Source organism: Pimephales promelas, chromosome 10 (genome assembly GCF_988280905.1).
Source record: "Pimephales promelas chromosome 10, fPimPro1.hap1.1, whole genome shotgun sequence".
Lineage (NCBI taxonomy): Eukaryota > Metazoa > Chordata > Actinopteri > Cypriniformes > Leuciscidae > Pimephales > Pimephales promelas.
Window position 1 is genome coordinate 20899117 of NC_142778.1, and position 17139 is coordinate 20916255.

At 36.1% G+C, this 17139-nt stretch overlaps 1 protein-coding gene across 2 annotated transcripts in view; it reads left to right on the forward strand.

The window, feature by feature from the left end:
* glg1b (golgi glycoprotein 1b) overlaps positions 1–17139 on the forward strand; it is a 51752-nt gene that overhangs the window by 21832 nt on the left and 12781 nt on the right. For both annotated transcript variants that reach the window (XM_089135453.1, XM_039654487.2), the window contains exons 8-22: positions 391–605; positions 1440–1561; positions 2880–2981; positions 4936–5089; positions 7186–7323; positions 7417–7503; positions 8339–8401; positions 8483–8596; positions 9860–9948; positions 10349–10466; positions 10616–10708; positions 12754–12891; positions 13561–13684; positions 15716–15858; positions 16983–17084. In XM_089135453.1, the coding sequence (XP_088991579.1) occupies positions 391–605; positions 1440–1561; positions 2880–2981; positions 4936–5089; positions 7186–7323; positions 7417–7503; positions 8339–8401; positions 8483–8596; positions 9860–9948; positions 10349–10466; positions 10616–10708; positions 12754–12891; positions 13561–13684; positions 15716–15858; positions 16983–17084 (1802 nt within the window). The remainder of the gene's footprint in view (positions 1–390; positions 606–1439; positions 1562–2879; positions 2982–4935; positions 5090–7185; positions 7324–7416; positions 7504–8338; positions 8402–8482; positions 8597–9859; positions 9949–10348; positions 10467–10615; positions 10709–12753; positions 12892–13560; positions 13685–15715; positions 15859–16982; positions 17085–17139) is intronic.

Consider the following 17139-nt stretch of genomic DNA (forward strand, 5'->3'; position numbering starts at 1 on the left):
ATATTAAGTGAATATTAGCACCCCTATTATTTTTGTAGTGTGTAAATTGTATACTGTATGCAGGATGTAAATGTTCTTTTTGGATAAAGAAAACAGATGACGGTATGTTGTGTACAAGTGTGAAAATGTACAGGATACAACTCAAGAGTTAGTCTGCACATAATACATTCATAGAGCACATACATTTTTTTTTGAAAACATTACATGCAGTATACTGAATATACTGTGGAGTATGCTGTAAATAATGCGCTAGAATTTTATTCCATGCATATAGTTTCTTTTCATTCATACATGTTTCTCTGTTTAATGCTATTTATTGATTTTCTGCAACCTAATAAGCTTGTCCATTTGTTCTGTTCCTTCCCGTGGTTTTCACCGCCGTCATCTCAGGCCGTACGGTGACCGGAGACTGTCAGGGTGAGATGCTGGACTACAGACGCATGCTAATGGAGGATTTCTCCCTGAGTCCTGAGATCGTGTTGCATTGTCGGGGAGAGATCGAGGCGCACTGCTCAGGACTGCACCGCAAAGGCCGAACCCTCCACTGCCTCATGAGAGTCGCCCGTGGGGACAAGGGAACGGTGGACAACCTCTGTCAGACAGCAGTAAGAAATATTGGGATTGTGGGAAAGGGTATTGGAAATTGAATAGTACTTTTTAAGCGAGTAATCATTTAAATAGTTTTAATTCTACTTTTCCGTGTGCTCAGGCTGCATTTATTTGATCAAACATAGAGTAGAAACAGTTATATTGTGAAATACTATTACAACTTCAAAGTGACTGTTTTCTGTTTGAATATATGAAGAGTTCAGATGCAAAAGCCTCTAAATGCTCTTTAATGATGATTTTTATCAAACTTGTATATTTAAGTTCAGTAATTTCACTTAAATAACAATTAAAAGGTAATTATCATTGCCATTTAAGTGAAATCACTGAACTTAATTATACAAGCTTGATAAAAATGATCATTCTAGAAGAAAATTTCAAATGGCACTTAGAGGCTTTTGCATCTGAACTCTTCATATTTTAAAATGTAATTTATGTCAAAGCTGATCATTATTCCAGGCTAGTGTCACATGATCCTTCAGAAATCATTCAAATTTACTGATTTGCTGCTCAAAAATCGTTCCGTATTATTAATGTTGAAAACATTTATTTTTGTGGAAATTGTGATACTTTTTCTCAGGATTTTTCAATGAATGGAAAGTTCAAACGAGTGGTGTATTTATTTAATTTTTATAACATTATAAATGTCTTTACTGTTACTTTGGATCCATTTGTCCTTGCTAAATAAAAGTATTTATTTCTTTCAAACTTCACTCCAGCCTTTTTGAACTGTAGTGTAGTCTTATAAGCATGAATTACTTTCTCATAGATATTTTTATTTATTATCTTTTTATATTTTTTCATCTGTGACTTTCTTTATTTGTCTCGTGTAGCTGCAGACGCTTATCCAGTCAGCAGACCCCGGCACTGATTACCGGATTGATCGCGCTTTGAACGAAGCCTGTGAGTCTGTGATCCAGACAGCCTGCAAACACATCCGTAGCGGAGATCCTATGTGAGTCATAGTGCATTAATATAGTGCAAATACTTTCAAGAAATGGTGTATTTTACTTTAGCATCAATGTTCAAGACTCCAGGGGAAACGGCTAATCAGTAGGTAACTGTAGTCTTGTACAGGAAGTATTTGGTGATTTTAAGGTTCCTGTAGAGATTATTCCTCTTGGCTTCATGCTTTAACTCTTCGATAGCGTCCGGTTATTGAGTTTCTCATAGTCTTTCTTTCATAGTCACCATATTAAACCACATTAAGTGTGTGTAGAGTGTAAATGTGTCACTCTCTTTTTCTCAGAGGAAAAAATACGGTACAGGCATTCAAGTTGTAGAATACAATACAGTCCAGTTACACAGTCCATTAAGGCCCCGATATATACATATGGCAAAGTTCTTTTCGTTCTTCACTTAGGGGTAAAAAGAAGTTCAAAATACCTTTTTGAAAGTGGTATACTCTTAATAAATATCCAAACATCCCAATTTTCTGGAAAGTTCCTTTGTTCCATTCTGTTTTGAAGCTCAACTACTAAAACTAACTCCAAAACAAACTTAGTTTTGGCCTGATTTTTGCTGAAATTACTTTAAGAATATCTGGCCTTTAGAAGAGATTTATAACCCAAACATTTTTTTTTTTTTTTTTTTTTTTTTTTACATTTGGAACAAAAATGTCTATTGAGTCCAGTTTCACAGTGTCTGCTTTGGAAGAGACTGATAAACTAAACTGTTTATTTTTTATACATTTATTTGTTTACTTTTAGTGATATTTTTGCGATATTTGTCAAAGTAAATTTTGTGTTGGAAGAGAATGTATATAATACTCAAATAAAAAAGGTTCTGTTATATTCCTTTTTTTTACAATATCATTATATAATTTATAGGAAATAAAGTAAGTTTTGGTTATATTCATTATATATTTTTTTTTATTTAGAGATTACATTTTTTAACTTTATGTTTAGATTATTAATTCATTTTTTGTAGAAAATGTGCTTTAAACAAGACTAATACTAAAAAGCGTAAAAAAAAAACTTTAATTAAAAATTAGTCATTCATTCGTTAATTTATTCATTCTGTTTTTAAATGTATTTTATGATATTTGTAAAAAAAACAATCATAAATTGAGGATTTTAAAAGTATCAGTATGGGGCGCTATTGTATTGTGCATTGTAATTTAATTCTCATTTAAATGTTATATTTAAAACCAAAATTTCAATAACACTGTTAAAAAATTTTCATACTGTACATTATAATGTTGTGATGCCTTAAATTCACTTCAGTTTTTATTTCAATTTATTTTGACAACTAGTGTGTTTCTGTGTGTGTAGGATTCTGTCTTGTTTAATGGAGCACCTTTACACAGAGAAGATGGTTCAGGACTGTGAACACCGGCTGCTGGAGCTGCAGTACTTCATTTCAAGAGACTGGAAGTAATCAACCTAAATTCCTTTTTCTTTACCTGACCTTACAATACGTGATGACTCATTTAAAATAAAGATGATGATACACAGGGCTAGGGTTGCACGATTATGACCAAAATGATAATCACGATTATTCTGATCAATATTGAGATCAGGATTATTGGTTGATTTTGGCCAAAACAAATTTTGTCGTCACATAGGCTATATATATAACTGCTTTCACATCCATATTGTGCTATATTCCTGCTAATGTATAAATATGTGTATCAAAATAAAATAGGTCCTCTTAAATTTGCATTGTACCTGCATAATGGATGTGAATACTTTTAATTACTAATTACTTTCAAAATCCCATATCAATCTCAATCAGCTGAATAATACAAGGATAGTCATCTGTTTTAATTCTTTCAAATAAATACTATAAAATTGCATGAATTATCCTTAAACTGACCAAGGTGGAGAAGGTTACATTATAAAAACATACTTTTTAACATCAGACAATACATTTTGATGTTAAACCCACATTTCACACTTTTTTCATACATATTTTACAATAATTCATACGAATTTGTACGAGTGCGGTCGTACGATTTAGACACCTCATAAAATGCTTACGGATCGCTGTGAGATCGGATTGATCTATACACGGTATTTACCTCAATTACATCAGAAGTAACTAATTAAATTACAGATAAATGAAGAGTAATCCCTTACTTTACATTTTCAAGGGAAAAGTAATTAAATTACAGTAACTAATTAGTTCCACCCAAAACTGGTTGTGTTACAGTGTCAAGGATGATTATGTGAAATCTTACTGCATAAATGTAATCTTATTTAATCCTCCATATGAAAGTTTATGTGCTCTAATAATTTATTAAACAATAGTTTAAACAAGACGTTTGTAGTAGGCTACTGATTATTGGAATTCATTAATCGAACTTCCATGCCTCTTACATCGCAATTATATATTACAATGTACCAATTGACACACTCGGTCTCGCACTCAGACACACTCGGCATCTTTCGCGCTCTATTCGCCCCGGCAGCTTTCGTCGCCCTCTGTATCATCATCACCTTAAGCCTCTTATGCTTTAAAGAAATGTTTCGAGTGTTTTTGTATAATAGCTTGTCGTTCAAATCCATTCAGTCAGTCAGAGGTCTTTGTATGTTTAATAGCTCAGCACTCGTCTGCAGTTTGATTTGCCTGCATGATGCGACCTCCACTGTGTGTTTCTCTCATCCGTTCAATTTGAGAAAGATGCCCACACAGTGCCATTATAATAAAACCATTAGATGGTCATAACTTCATTCACAGCCCATTAGATTCAAGTGGTTTTTAATTAGAGCCGTTTGAAACAGCAATTTGGTTTGATGGTCCATTGTGACAGTCTGGCCGTGTGACAGCTTTGTTTGTTACAACCAGTTTTGTTCTCTTTTGTGGCTGAATCATGACAAAAGGTGTTTAGCTTTTCATGTGCCCCTTTTTTAAATGACAATTTATGCACTGAATGCACCTGTGAAATTTTTTGTGCATGCACTCATGTCACATGATCCTTCAGAATTCATTCTAATATGCTGATTTGCTGCTCAAACATTTTTTTTATGATTATCAATGTAGAAAACAATTGTACTGATTAATATTTTGTTGAAAAACACATTACATATTTTTTTCAGGATTCTTTGATGAACAGGAAGTTCAAAAGTACAGCATTTATTTGAAATGGGATTCTTTTGTAAAATAATGAAAGCCTTAACTGCTTTATAGTTCTTTATTTTTTTATTTTATTTAAAGCATCCTTGCTAAAAAAAAATAAAAATTCTTTGAACGGTAGTGCACTATATGCTACATGTGTACTTAGACTTCAATGAAGGATTGATTTCAGGTATATACACAATTGTGCTTTCATTTCGATAGCAGTGGTTGAGGTTAAGCTGACTGTGATTGTGACACTTTTTCCACCAGGCTTGATCCTATCTTATACCGTAAATGTCAGAACGACGCTTCCAGACTTTGCTACACACCAGGCTGGAATGAGAGCACTGATCTCATGCCTCCTGGCGCTGTGTTTTCCTGCTTGCATCGTCACGCTTACCGGACAGAAGAGCAGGGAAGAAGGGTGAGAAGCACAAATAATGGCCTTTTTTAAACTTATCATCTCAGTTCTCATTCAAGGGATAGTTTACCAATTATGTAATTTACTCACCCTTATGCCATTCCAAATCCTTTTGACTTTTGTTCATCTTTGAAACACAGATCTGAGAGATTTCTGACCCTCCATTGACTAGTTTATTCAACCAAAACTCTGACACTTCAAAACATTCATAAAGAGATCAGAAAATGAATCCATATCCATAGACGCATTCGCTTTATATAATTAACTGGTTAATTTATGTTTTTATTCATTATGTAAACATTGATCAGTGAACACTGTGTGCATTCAAATTTGCTCATGCATACTTGCCTGACACTCGAGAACCATGGAAGTTCACTCTCGTGTGCTACACAGCTTCTACAAGGACCAATGAGATTTGTTCTTGCGTGTCAAGCAAGTACGGCTGAACTTCTGTTTATGTTCATAGTGATGTTTATATGTGCATAAAATCGAATCATATGAATTTATTTTTTGATCTCATAATGAATGCTTTTAGTCCATGAGCCAGGGCCCCAAATTTGGTGCATCTGTGTCATCTGGGGGCACAAACTCTCATAGTGATTTTTGGCAAGGTACTGTATACACACCTAGTACTAGAAAAATCACGATAGCAGTGCAGGGGTGGTAGCGAAATCACCTTTTTCAGCTCATGAAGTTGCTAACCCCCTGAAATAAATAAAGTTTTTGTTATCTGGTGTATATCTGGTTTAGGCTCATGCTAGGGATATTGTCAATATTCTATAATATGAAGCTTGGTATTGATGGAAAGGGAACCCGTTAGGCTTTCATTTAAGCCCAGTGAATCTGTCTGACAAACATAGAGGTCACATGTCTTCTATAAACCAGAAATGACACACATTTTTCACAATTTCTGCCTAAACTGTATGCTTTCTTTTATCCCTGTGGCATGAAAGAACACTAGGGACACAAAACTCAACAACTTCAATACTCAAGGCACTCAGAAAATGTATAATATACCCGTACTATTTATTTGTGAGAGCCTTAAATTAGACTTCAAAATTGGTCTTCAAAATAGAATAGAGCCAATAGAATGGACAAATAGAAGGACCAAATGGCTTATTCATTCAAGTACGGTTGTAATAAAAAGTAATTGCTTCAATAGTGTTGTCAACATAACACTTGTAAGTGGTTTAACAAAATGTTTCTATCATGTATTTTTATATTCACCCACTTTCTGTTAGAATGTCAGAAAGTAGCTCATGCACAGAACGTTGATGGATTTTGCCAGTTTGACAAGGTTTTGTCAGTTTTGTGAAAAGATTGTTGGTTCAGATGACTGGTTATAACAACACTACCAACTATGCCAATATTCAATCAATTCCAGTGAGTTCCAGGGGTATTATATGTAAGTACAAAATACTTTTTCTCTTGTGCTTGTGAATTGGTGGGGAATATTGCTAATGTAAGCTTGGTATTCGACATATTGCCATGCTATTCAGTGTGGCAGGTTACGGAATACTGGTATACACCAGATTTCAAAAACGGAATTTATTTTAGGGGGTTAGTAACTTCATAAGCTGAAAAAAGTGATTTTGCTACCACCCCTGCTATCGTGATTTTTCTAATACTAGGAGTGTATACCTTGCCAAAAAACAATGATAGCATTTGTCACCCCGATGATACCGATCAACCCCCCTGGCTCAAGGACTATTTGAAGCATTGGAGATGTGGGTGAATAGGCTTTCAATGGAGGGACAGAAGTCTATCACAGTAATCAGACAGAAATCAGAAATGTGTTCAGAAGATGAACGAAAGTCACTGGGTTTGGATCGACATAATGACAGAATTTAAATTTTTGGGTGAATTATCCTTTTAAATCACTGAAGAGACCATTGGAATGTTCCAGCTTCTGGCTAGGAACTACACACTTAGGGTATTTTGACCAACAAACAAAAGTCTACTCTGTGATCACTTTATATGAGTCAAAAAACATGTAGAATGGAGAGCATGCAGTTATGGATGTCAAAACAGATGATTGAACTGGTATTCTGTCATAATATTCAACTGATGCGGAAACATTCACTGACTCCTGTGTGCAGCTCACCAGGGACTGTAAGGTGGAAGTCCAGAGAATTCTTCACCAAAGAGCTCTGGATGTGAAATTGGACCCTGAGCTCCAGAAACGCTGCATGACTGACCTGGGCAAATGGTGCAGCGAGAAGACAGACACTGGACAAGTAAAAACTTGCAAAAAAAGTCTTGCAGAATGATCAGTGCACGATGGGCATCTTTACCTCAGTGATTCACTGGTGGGTTTTTTTCTGCATCAGGAGCTGGAGTGTCTTCAGGACCACCTAGAGGACCTGGTGTCAAATTGCAGAGAAGTGGTGGGAAACCTGACGGAACTAGAATCTGAGGTATGTTTCATATCTTACTCCACTGCAGGTATACAAACCTCAGAGGGAACAGGTTCATGATGCACGGAAACGGAATTGCTTAAGAGGTACCGTTTTTCACGAACGCCATTTTTTGTTTTTGCTTTTTCGCCAAAAGTTTTGTGGATCGTTTTAGCATTAAGTGTGCTGTATTTGTATACATTTTATGCTTAATATTAACATTTTTTAATTTAGGATATTTGCGTGAATTGTGATTGGACTTGAGCATTCCCATGCAAGCATTCCTATTTCAACATCTTGTTAAATTAGTTGTGGTACATTAAGTTCATCAAAAGTTACAGTAAAGATATTTATAATATAACAGAAGGTTTCAGTTGAATGCTGTTTTCTTAACATTCTGTTTCTCAACGAATCCTGAATTTCTGTCACATTTTTATCATGAAATTGATCAAAACTTTCACAAAAATTTTAAACGGCAAAGACTGTTTTTAATGTGGATAATAATAAGAAATATTTCTTGAGTGTCAAATCAGAATATTAGAAAGATTTCTGAAAGAACCTGTGACTGGAGAGTGGAGTAATCATGCTGAAAGTTCAGCCTTTCATTAAAATATATTCTAATAGAAAACAATTGTTTTAATATAGTTTTTAACAATATTACTGTTTTTACGGTGTTTTTGATCAAATAAATGCAGGCCTTGGTGATTGTAAGAGACTTCTTTAAAAAACATTAAATTATATTATATAATTGTATATCTTAAAAGATCTATAAATATAATTGTAGGACATTTATTTTTGTATTTTTTTTTATTTTTGTATAAATATACATTAATGGCCAATACTGTTGTGTTAACAGGACATTCAGATTGAAGCCCTGCTGATTCGAGCCTGTGAACAAGTCATCCAGAACCACTGCCACGTTAGTACTGACTGCACACATCTAATTATTTCCTTTATTTATTAAATTCTGAATTTCTCATTTCGGTCTCCTTCCTCCCAGGACGTAGCTGATAATCAGATAGACACAGGGAATCTTCTGGAATGCCTGGTGCAGAACAAACATCAGAGGGAAATGAATGATAAATGTGCTGTGGGCGTCACTCATTTCCAGCTGGTAAGCCAGTCACACAATCAGTTTCCCTACAGTACATTTGAATGATGTCAATGATGATGTGTTGGGTTAGTTGGGTTAGGTGTGCGCCGATCCGATATTCGGTATCAGTATTAGTCCGATACTGGCCAAAATCACTGGATCAGATGTTATATTAATCGTGGGAGTATAATGTGATCCGGTCACAAACCTTAGTCCTAAACTGTCATACAACTGCTTAACACCTGAGAGACATGCCGTAAAGAGTGATGAGCAACATGCGTCACACAGGGTCGCCAGATTTTAACAAGTGCAATTGCTTTTTAAAAAATAGCCAATCGCATTTCGGGGTGTGTGAGTGACCGCAGACTTGGCCAGCATTTAGTGTGCATCACTTGAACGGTAGCTAGAACGTGACTGATTGAGGTTTGACCTGTCAGCAATTATCATGTCAGCTGTGTGGAGTAATTTTAAAACAGTGTACATTTTGTTTGTGAGTGTGGAGCAGACTCTGAGTGAAGACCGCACAAGCCACAAGAGAACATTGTATCCATGCAACTGATAGCAGAGGCAACAAGCATTCAGCTTGATTTAAAAAAAAAAAAACACTACACATTTTAGCTCCAGAGCTCTGTTAAATGGAGATGTTTTATTTATTTGTATTACATCTGTCTCATAATGTTTCAAAAGTGGTGGGGGCAATATCAATCCTGAGAAAAAGTGGCCGGGACATGTCCCACAAATTATGACTATGAACCCCAACTAAATGGTAAATGGACTGCATTTATACAGCGCTTTTACAGACCCAATGGCCACCAAAGTGTTTTATATTTTGCCTCACGTTCACCCATTCACTCATTCATACACCGACATGTGAAAAACTTCAGAGCTTGGACTGTCTACCCTAGATTTTTTTTTTTTTCCTTTATCAGGTGTAATGATCTAGAGTTTAATTTGTGAGTGCCTTATTGTATTATTCTGTTCTATTTTACATTTTATAATGGAGATACCATTATTTTTATGGTAGGTTATACTTATTTAAGTTATGACTACATAGTTTTGTGTTGCATCGAGTTTTTGGTTGTTACAAATGTCTTTACTATAGCTTTTTTGATCACTTCCTTGCTGAATATAAGTTCATTTAAAAAAAAAAAAGATCATAGCGACTCTGAAGTTTTGAACTGTTGTGTATAGCACACTGAAATAAGGTATATTACCTAACAGTCCTTGTGAGATATGGGATGTATTCAATGGGATGTTTCAAGTGTATACTTGTCTACCCTATAGGTTCAGATGAAGGACTTTCGCTTCTCCTACAAGTTCAAAATGGCCTGTAAGGAGGATGTACTCAAACTCTGTCCAAACATTAAGAAGAAGTGAGTTCCCATATCTACATTGCTGATATGATTCGTGGCTGTTTTGCAGGTTTTGAAACATTCTACATGAACTCTGTTTGAATTTTTTTTTGTTTTTCAGTTTTGATGTTAATTTTTATTTATTATATAATAAATAAATCTGTTCTGTCGTTGTTGTAGCAAACCGTTAATTTCCCCATTGTGGGACAAATAAAGGTTTTCTTATTCTTATCTTTCCATAGAGGCTTAAATCATCACTGCCTCACTGTGTCACCTCTTATTTTGCCACTCTTGCACTTGCTTGTTTTTTCTCTCGCTGACACAAATTTTTCCTCTTGAACCAAATACTTTTTTATCCACTGCCCTCCTAGTGTCTCTTTCACCCTCTTCATGTGTCATTTCGTTTTTTCTTCCACCTCAGGGCAGATGTAGTCATCTGTTTGAGCACCACAGTGAGGAACGACACGCTACAGGATGTGAAAGATCAGCGCGTGTCTCTGAAATGTCGGAAACAGCTGAAGGTGGAAGAACTGGAGATGGTAAATTCATTTTACTCAAGTTAAATTAGACGCTCACCCTAATGTCGTTCAGACCCTCTTTCCTGATTTTATACAATCTAGGACCTAAAAGCACCATTAAAAATAAATGATACTGAATTAAATGTCACATTCCCTGTCTTTGTTTACAGTCAGAGGACATTCGACTAGAACCTGAGCTGCATGACGCTTGTAAGAAGGATATCAACAAGCTGTGTTCCTCTGTTGCCTATGGAAATGCTCAGGTAAAGGTTTACTTTGATATTTTCCTTTTCTTCATTGCTGTATGCCCCCACCTCTAACTGCTACATGATGAAACGTGTCCAGTTAGTGAAAAAAGCTTTATATAACAAGATACCCACTGTCATGGAAGACCTGAAAATAATAGAGAATTTTAAAATTGAGATTTCCAGGTTATAGAATTGTCTTTAACAAATAAATTTGCTCTGCATCGAACAGATAAATGCTCCATTGAACCACATTTACAGTAGATTCTTTATGTACATACACTTGGATTTGTGATAAACAATAAATAATTAAAACAATCTTTTAACTTATTTTATTATCTTTTTATTACCAATGACCAGTGAACAAAACTGCAAAAAAATATATATATTTATGTGATTAATTTTCGTAACACTAGTAAATGATGACAGAATTTTCAAAATTATGGGTGAACTATTCCTTTAAGCATGTACAGTATGTAAACATGCAAAGTACACTTTTCAATTTGCTACACTCTTAAAGGAGTAGTTCACTTTTGAAAAAACTTTTGCTAATAATTTACTCACCCCCATGTCATCCAAGATGTTCATGTCTTTCTTTTTTCAGTCGAAAAGAAATTAAGGTTTTTGATGAAAACATTGCAGGATTTTTCTCCATATAATGGACTTCAGTGGGAACCAAACGGTTCAAGTTCCAAAAGAAACTTTAAGTACAAACTGCAAACTTGTTCAAAGGGCTTTAAACGATTTCAGACGATGAATAAGTGTCTTATCAAGCGAAACGATCGCTCGTTTTATAAATAAATAATAAAGTTTAGGTTTTATAAGCTCAAATGCTCGCCTTGCTCTGTTCTATAATGCACTCCTGTTCGAACTCGTTCATCAAAATGAACAAATCTTTTTCCGAGTCATTTGGTTCATTCGGCGAAAGAAACGAATGAATTGATTCGGAAAAAGATTTGTTCATTTTGTTGAACGAGTTCGAACAGGAGAGTCACGAACGTGCACCACGGAACAGAGCAAGGTGAGCGTTTGATCTTATAAAACTTAAACTTTGTTATTTAAAAAAAGAAATGAGCGATCGTTTTGCTTGATAAGACCCTTATTTATCGTCTGGAATCGTTTAAAGCCCTTTGAACAAGTTTGCAGTTTGCTATGAAACTGTCTTTTGGAACTTGAACCGTCTGGTTCCCAGTAAAGTCCATTATATGGAGAAAAATCCTGGAACGTTTTCATTAAAAACCTTAATTTCTTTTCGACTGAAGAAAGAAAGACATGGACATCTTGGATGACATAGGGGTGAGTAAATTATCAGCAAAAGTTTTTTGAAAAGTGAAATAATCCTTTAACTTTCTTGACTATAAAAATTATTCCACCATAAATCATGTTGACACTACCATGAGCACATTAACATAATTACACTTATTCAGTAGTCGGCAACCTGACAGGGTCCCTTGTAGTCATGTAACAGCGATGGCTGAACAATCATAATGAGTCTTTGTAAAAATAATAATAATGTGTGGAAATGCATTTAATCATGCTCTATGACCTTCATGTAAATTTCACAAGAATTTTTCTGACATTTGGCACAATTCCTGCTTTAACTACCTCCTACAAAATGCATAAAAAGTGTCAGTATAACGTGTTAATTTAGTGTGATTATTATTTGAAAAAGTTAATGCATTTAGTCACGTCCTGATGACTATAAACAAGAAACCTTGACTATCCTTAAAGGTGCAATAAGCGATTTGTGAGAAACACAAACAAACCCTTCCTTTCATTACCCACCACCCCCAAAATGCACAAACACACAGTGTAAAAGTGGATGTCTCTGTATCATAACTCTGCTGAAGCGCAGCAAAATAATGCTTTGTGAAAGTAGAAATCAGAAAAATTGTGAAAAACAGAAATCGCGTACTACTACTCGCACCTTTAACTTCGCTACAACAAATGGAAGAAATAAAATAATGGGTAAGTGTAGAATTGAGGCCTATTAACAAACTCACTTTGGAGAAGCCCTTCATCATTTGTACTTTTCTCATTAGTATCGCTCCTATTCCTCTTAGATGATTGAGTGTCTCAAAGAGAACAAGAAGCAGCTATCCCAGGTGTGTCATCAGAAGGTCTTTAAGCTTCAGGAAACTGAAATGATGGATCCAGAGCTGGACTATCAGCTCATGAGAGTGTGCAAGCAGATGATCAAGGTGAGGCGTTTTAGCAGGTAGCTAACTTAGGGCATGTTCTGTGGTTCCCTTCAGTCATGTGATGACATTTTAGCTTCATTATTCATCCTTCATTAAAGATTTCCTGTCAAACAGAGCAACCTGATGGTTGTAAACGTACGCTGTATTGGTAAAGATAGAAGTAGTATTGGTAAAGATCTATTGATAAACTATTGGTAAAGATTATTGAGCTTAAGTAATTAACAATGTTAATTACTTAACATATAATTAACAATGTTAATTACTTAAGCTCAATAATATCAACATGGGGCCGGAGTGAAGTGGTCGATGGATTGGACCTGATTTGGAGAAGAGTGTTGACCACAAACACATGACCACAAACTTTTCAAAAGTAGTTGAAAAAATTACTTTTTAAAAAAAATGTATCACTTGTTTTATGCCACATTACATCACAGAAGAGCAATGGGGTGATGCAGCGGGAATTTGTGATGCAGCTTGAAATTTCTGGTTCATTTGCCAAAATGACTGGGCCATTAGCAAACAATATTTTCCCCCTGAGTACAGACTTCTGAATCTTCATTGAATCTTTATTATGGTTATTATATTATTCATTTTGCTTCCATATGTTTCTCATAGATCTGTCCAGTTTGTAGTCTCCTGTCTTTCTCAACCTATTTCTCCTTGGTTTAGCGTTTTTGCACAGAGTCGGATGCTAAGAATGTTCTGCAGTGTTTAAAACTGAACAAGAACAGCGAGCAAATGGATCCAAAGTGTAAGCAGATGATCACCAAGAGACAAATCACTCAGAACACAGGTGAAGACCTTACACATCTCCACCAATTGAACCTTTAATTTCCACATATCTAGTTGAGTTGGTTAATTAGAAGCTTTGCCATCTAAAACTCACTCTGTTTGGCTCTTAATTTTTCAAACAATTGTGAGTTATAAAGTAAACGCGGTCATTCCCCTGTGTGCAATGTCGCCCACGGGCTGAGTATCTCTTTTTCAGTTTGGAGAAGGACTCGATCCAACATGTATCTTCAAAAGGAAAGTGTTGACTGGTGCTATTTAGAAGTGAGAAAGGGTCCCATCGAAAGAACTTTCAAATGCTCTTGGGGCAGATGCAGCCACTTGGCTTCCTCCAAATGAAGACCGCTTCAGCACTAGCTTCACGATCAAGTCCCAAGGTGACCGTGGCAGAACAACATGCCCTGTGTAACAACAGTTCACCCCGGCCTGCTGCCGAACCCTCACCGACTGAGGGGTCATGTATTAAGGGCTTGCTTTAACGGAGGCCTGCGTGACCTCTGACTGCATGGGCATTCGTGCCTTGAGTTGTTGCAGTCCAACTCAAGGCACTCAGTTGTTGGTACTGGTCTGAAAAGACAACATCGTGACCGTTGCGCTAAGCTTCCCTCGCATGTCACAACTCACTCGTCACCTTCTTCTTGGAGTCCCAATCACAGAAAGGGGAGGGATCAGCAAGACGATGACGACATCTATGCGAAACACCTAAGCAGTTTGTTTATACCTATGGATCAAACATGGCAGCAGGCGCGAAGTTACTTTTCGATGCAGCCTTAGATATTGTTCTAAGTAGTTTAGAACGCAAATTAATCTCTGACCCATCGTCGTCTTCCTCGTCTAATTTCTTTCGCTCTACATAAGTCATCTGGTATAATTGAAACGATGAAACAGACATTCGTAGCACCCAATAAACGGCTCTGGGCATTCGTAAACCACGCCTCCAAAAAAGAGAATAGTAACATTCTCAGACTACATCTACAATGTCAATGAGACGTGGTCTGATGTTAGCCAGGCTAGTGGAACATATTCATTGAGTGAATCTTCTCTCCATTGAGAAGATCCTGAGAGCGTTCGGTCATTTTTGTGCTCTCTTTTCTTGCAAGATGGGTTGGAGTAGGCTGTTTTCCACCACCCTCAAAGTGATGTGCCTCTGTTATTAGTTGCTTGGCGCATATCATGATGCAGAAGCATGGGAAGTATGTCCTGATTGTCAGGTTCCTGAGGGAACAAGGATATTTTTAAAAAAGCCTTGCGCCCCTCTTTATGCTCTTGGGCCTTATTTGCAGAGACCGCCCCTGAGCCAGTTAAAAATTCTGTTTTTACAGTTCTGCTCGCATGGTCTCTACTAGTGGATAGGGACTCGCTCGCTTTCGGTCACCGACTTGTGCCTGGAATTCGCGCCGGCTAACTCTCACTAGCTGAGACCCCGGCCTGGATATGTGCCCAAGGTTCCTATGGTGCCCAAGGTTTTCAATGGTTGATCCCATTTTCAGTCGACGTCGACTGTCCAAAGGGAATGTTCTGGTTGGGTATGTAACCCACCGTTTCCTGAAGGAAGGAACGGAGGACATAGTCCCCTTGCCAAAAGCAAATGGTGCATGCATCTACTTCTGTATTTATACCCGCGCCGTGGGGCGGAGTGTGAGATGTATATTTCGCACGCCAAATGTGCATTGGCTCGTTCTAAGATACTCTTAGACAATAGACCCTAGAACACCCTAGCGTGATTCCATTTCAGTCGACTACGTCCTCTGTTCCCTCCTTCAGGGTGGGATACACAACCAGGACGTTGTGTGGCATTAAGTCGCAATTGAAAGATATAAACTTATATAAATTGTCTTAAAATTGTGAGTTTATATCACAATTCTTACTTTATAACTTGGAATTGCAAGTTTATGTCATGCAACTTTGAGGAAAAAAGTCATAAGATAAAAAAAATATATATTTTTTATTTGGTGACAGAAACAAGCTTCCATAGAATTATTTCAACTTGTGTAATACTAGATTTCTAATTTTGTTGTTGTCTTGATGTATTCAGACTACAGACTGAACCCAGTGTTGAGGAAGGCTTGTAAGGCAGACATTCCCAAGTTCTGTCAGAACATTCTCAACAAAGCCACTGATGCCAACGAACTGGAGGGTCAAGTCATATCCTGCCTCAAACTCAAGTATGCAGACCAGGTATGCGTGTCACTGAATATTAGCAGCGAATAAATGAGGAATAATGTGCAGTCAGTCTTTTATTATAGCAAAATTATAGTCTTGTATTATTACTAAAGGATTTATTTCGCGATAATGACCTATTGACTGTACATTATCCTGCTTATTTAAAGGGGTGATTGATTTTGATTTCACTTTTCTAACTTTAATTTGTGTGTAATGTTGCTGTTTGAGCATAAACAACATCTGCAAAGTTACAACGCACAAAGTTAAAAGCAACGGGAGATATTTGATTTTAAATAAATCGTATTTTAAGGACTACAACAAACTGCTGGTAGGGAATACACAAGCTTCCTCCCGGGTTAGTGACATCAGTAACCCTAAAATTGACATAAACCCTGCCCCTGGAGCACAATTTAATAGATTATCAAGACAGAGTTATAAAGAACGTAGAGTAAACACAGAACGCGGTATGCACTGCAAGCCATTAAAATGAATGGGTTTCACAGCGCAGCGTATCCCACGTCCTGTGTGAAAGCCCCTTAAGATGTTTTTGGGGTCCTTGATGTTTTGACATGCCCTGACATTTGTGCTTTTTTCAGTTGCTTATGAATATATTAATGGCACAGGTCAAATTACAATATATTTAGCACAAACAGGGCTACCATAATATATGAGCAACATGTATGTACATGTTTATATTTTTAGAGAATATTGTTTATGCATAGTTATTGAAAAAACTAAAAATTTAAGTAAAAATTTGAATTAATTAAAATAAAAATAAAATGTAAGAAATCGGAAATAAATATAAATATTTGATGAAAAACTTGAACTTAAAAAATGTACAAGTAAATTAATTAAAAGGAAATGTTGCAAAAAATGGCCTAAAATGACTGAATCTGAAAAAAAGTTACAATTTTATATATGTATATATGTGTGTATATATATATATATATATATATATATATATATATATATATATATCACAATAGTTATGGGGATAATAATAAAAAAAGTAATATGCAGTGCACTCATAAATCATTCATTATAAACACTGCAGTATTCCATTATAAGAATTTCCCTTTTTGATTTCATGGTAACTTTAACCATTTTAAATTGGTTAATAAATTGACATTTTTTCTCAGCGGTTGTCTGGAGAGTGTGAGGATCAGATCAGAGTGATTCTTCAGGAGTCAGCGCTCGACTACCGGCTCGATCCGCAGCTCCAGGCTCACTGCAATAATGAGGTGAGTGGAAACATTAGCTCTGCATTTTGGGATTGTATTGTCTGCTAAGGATACA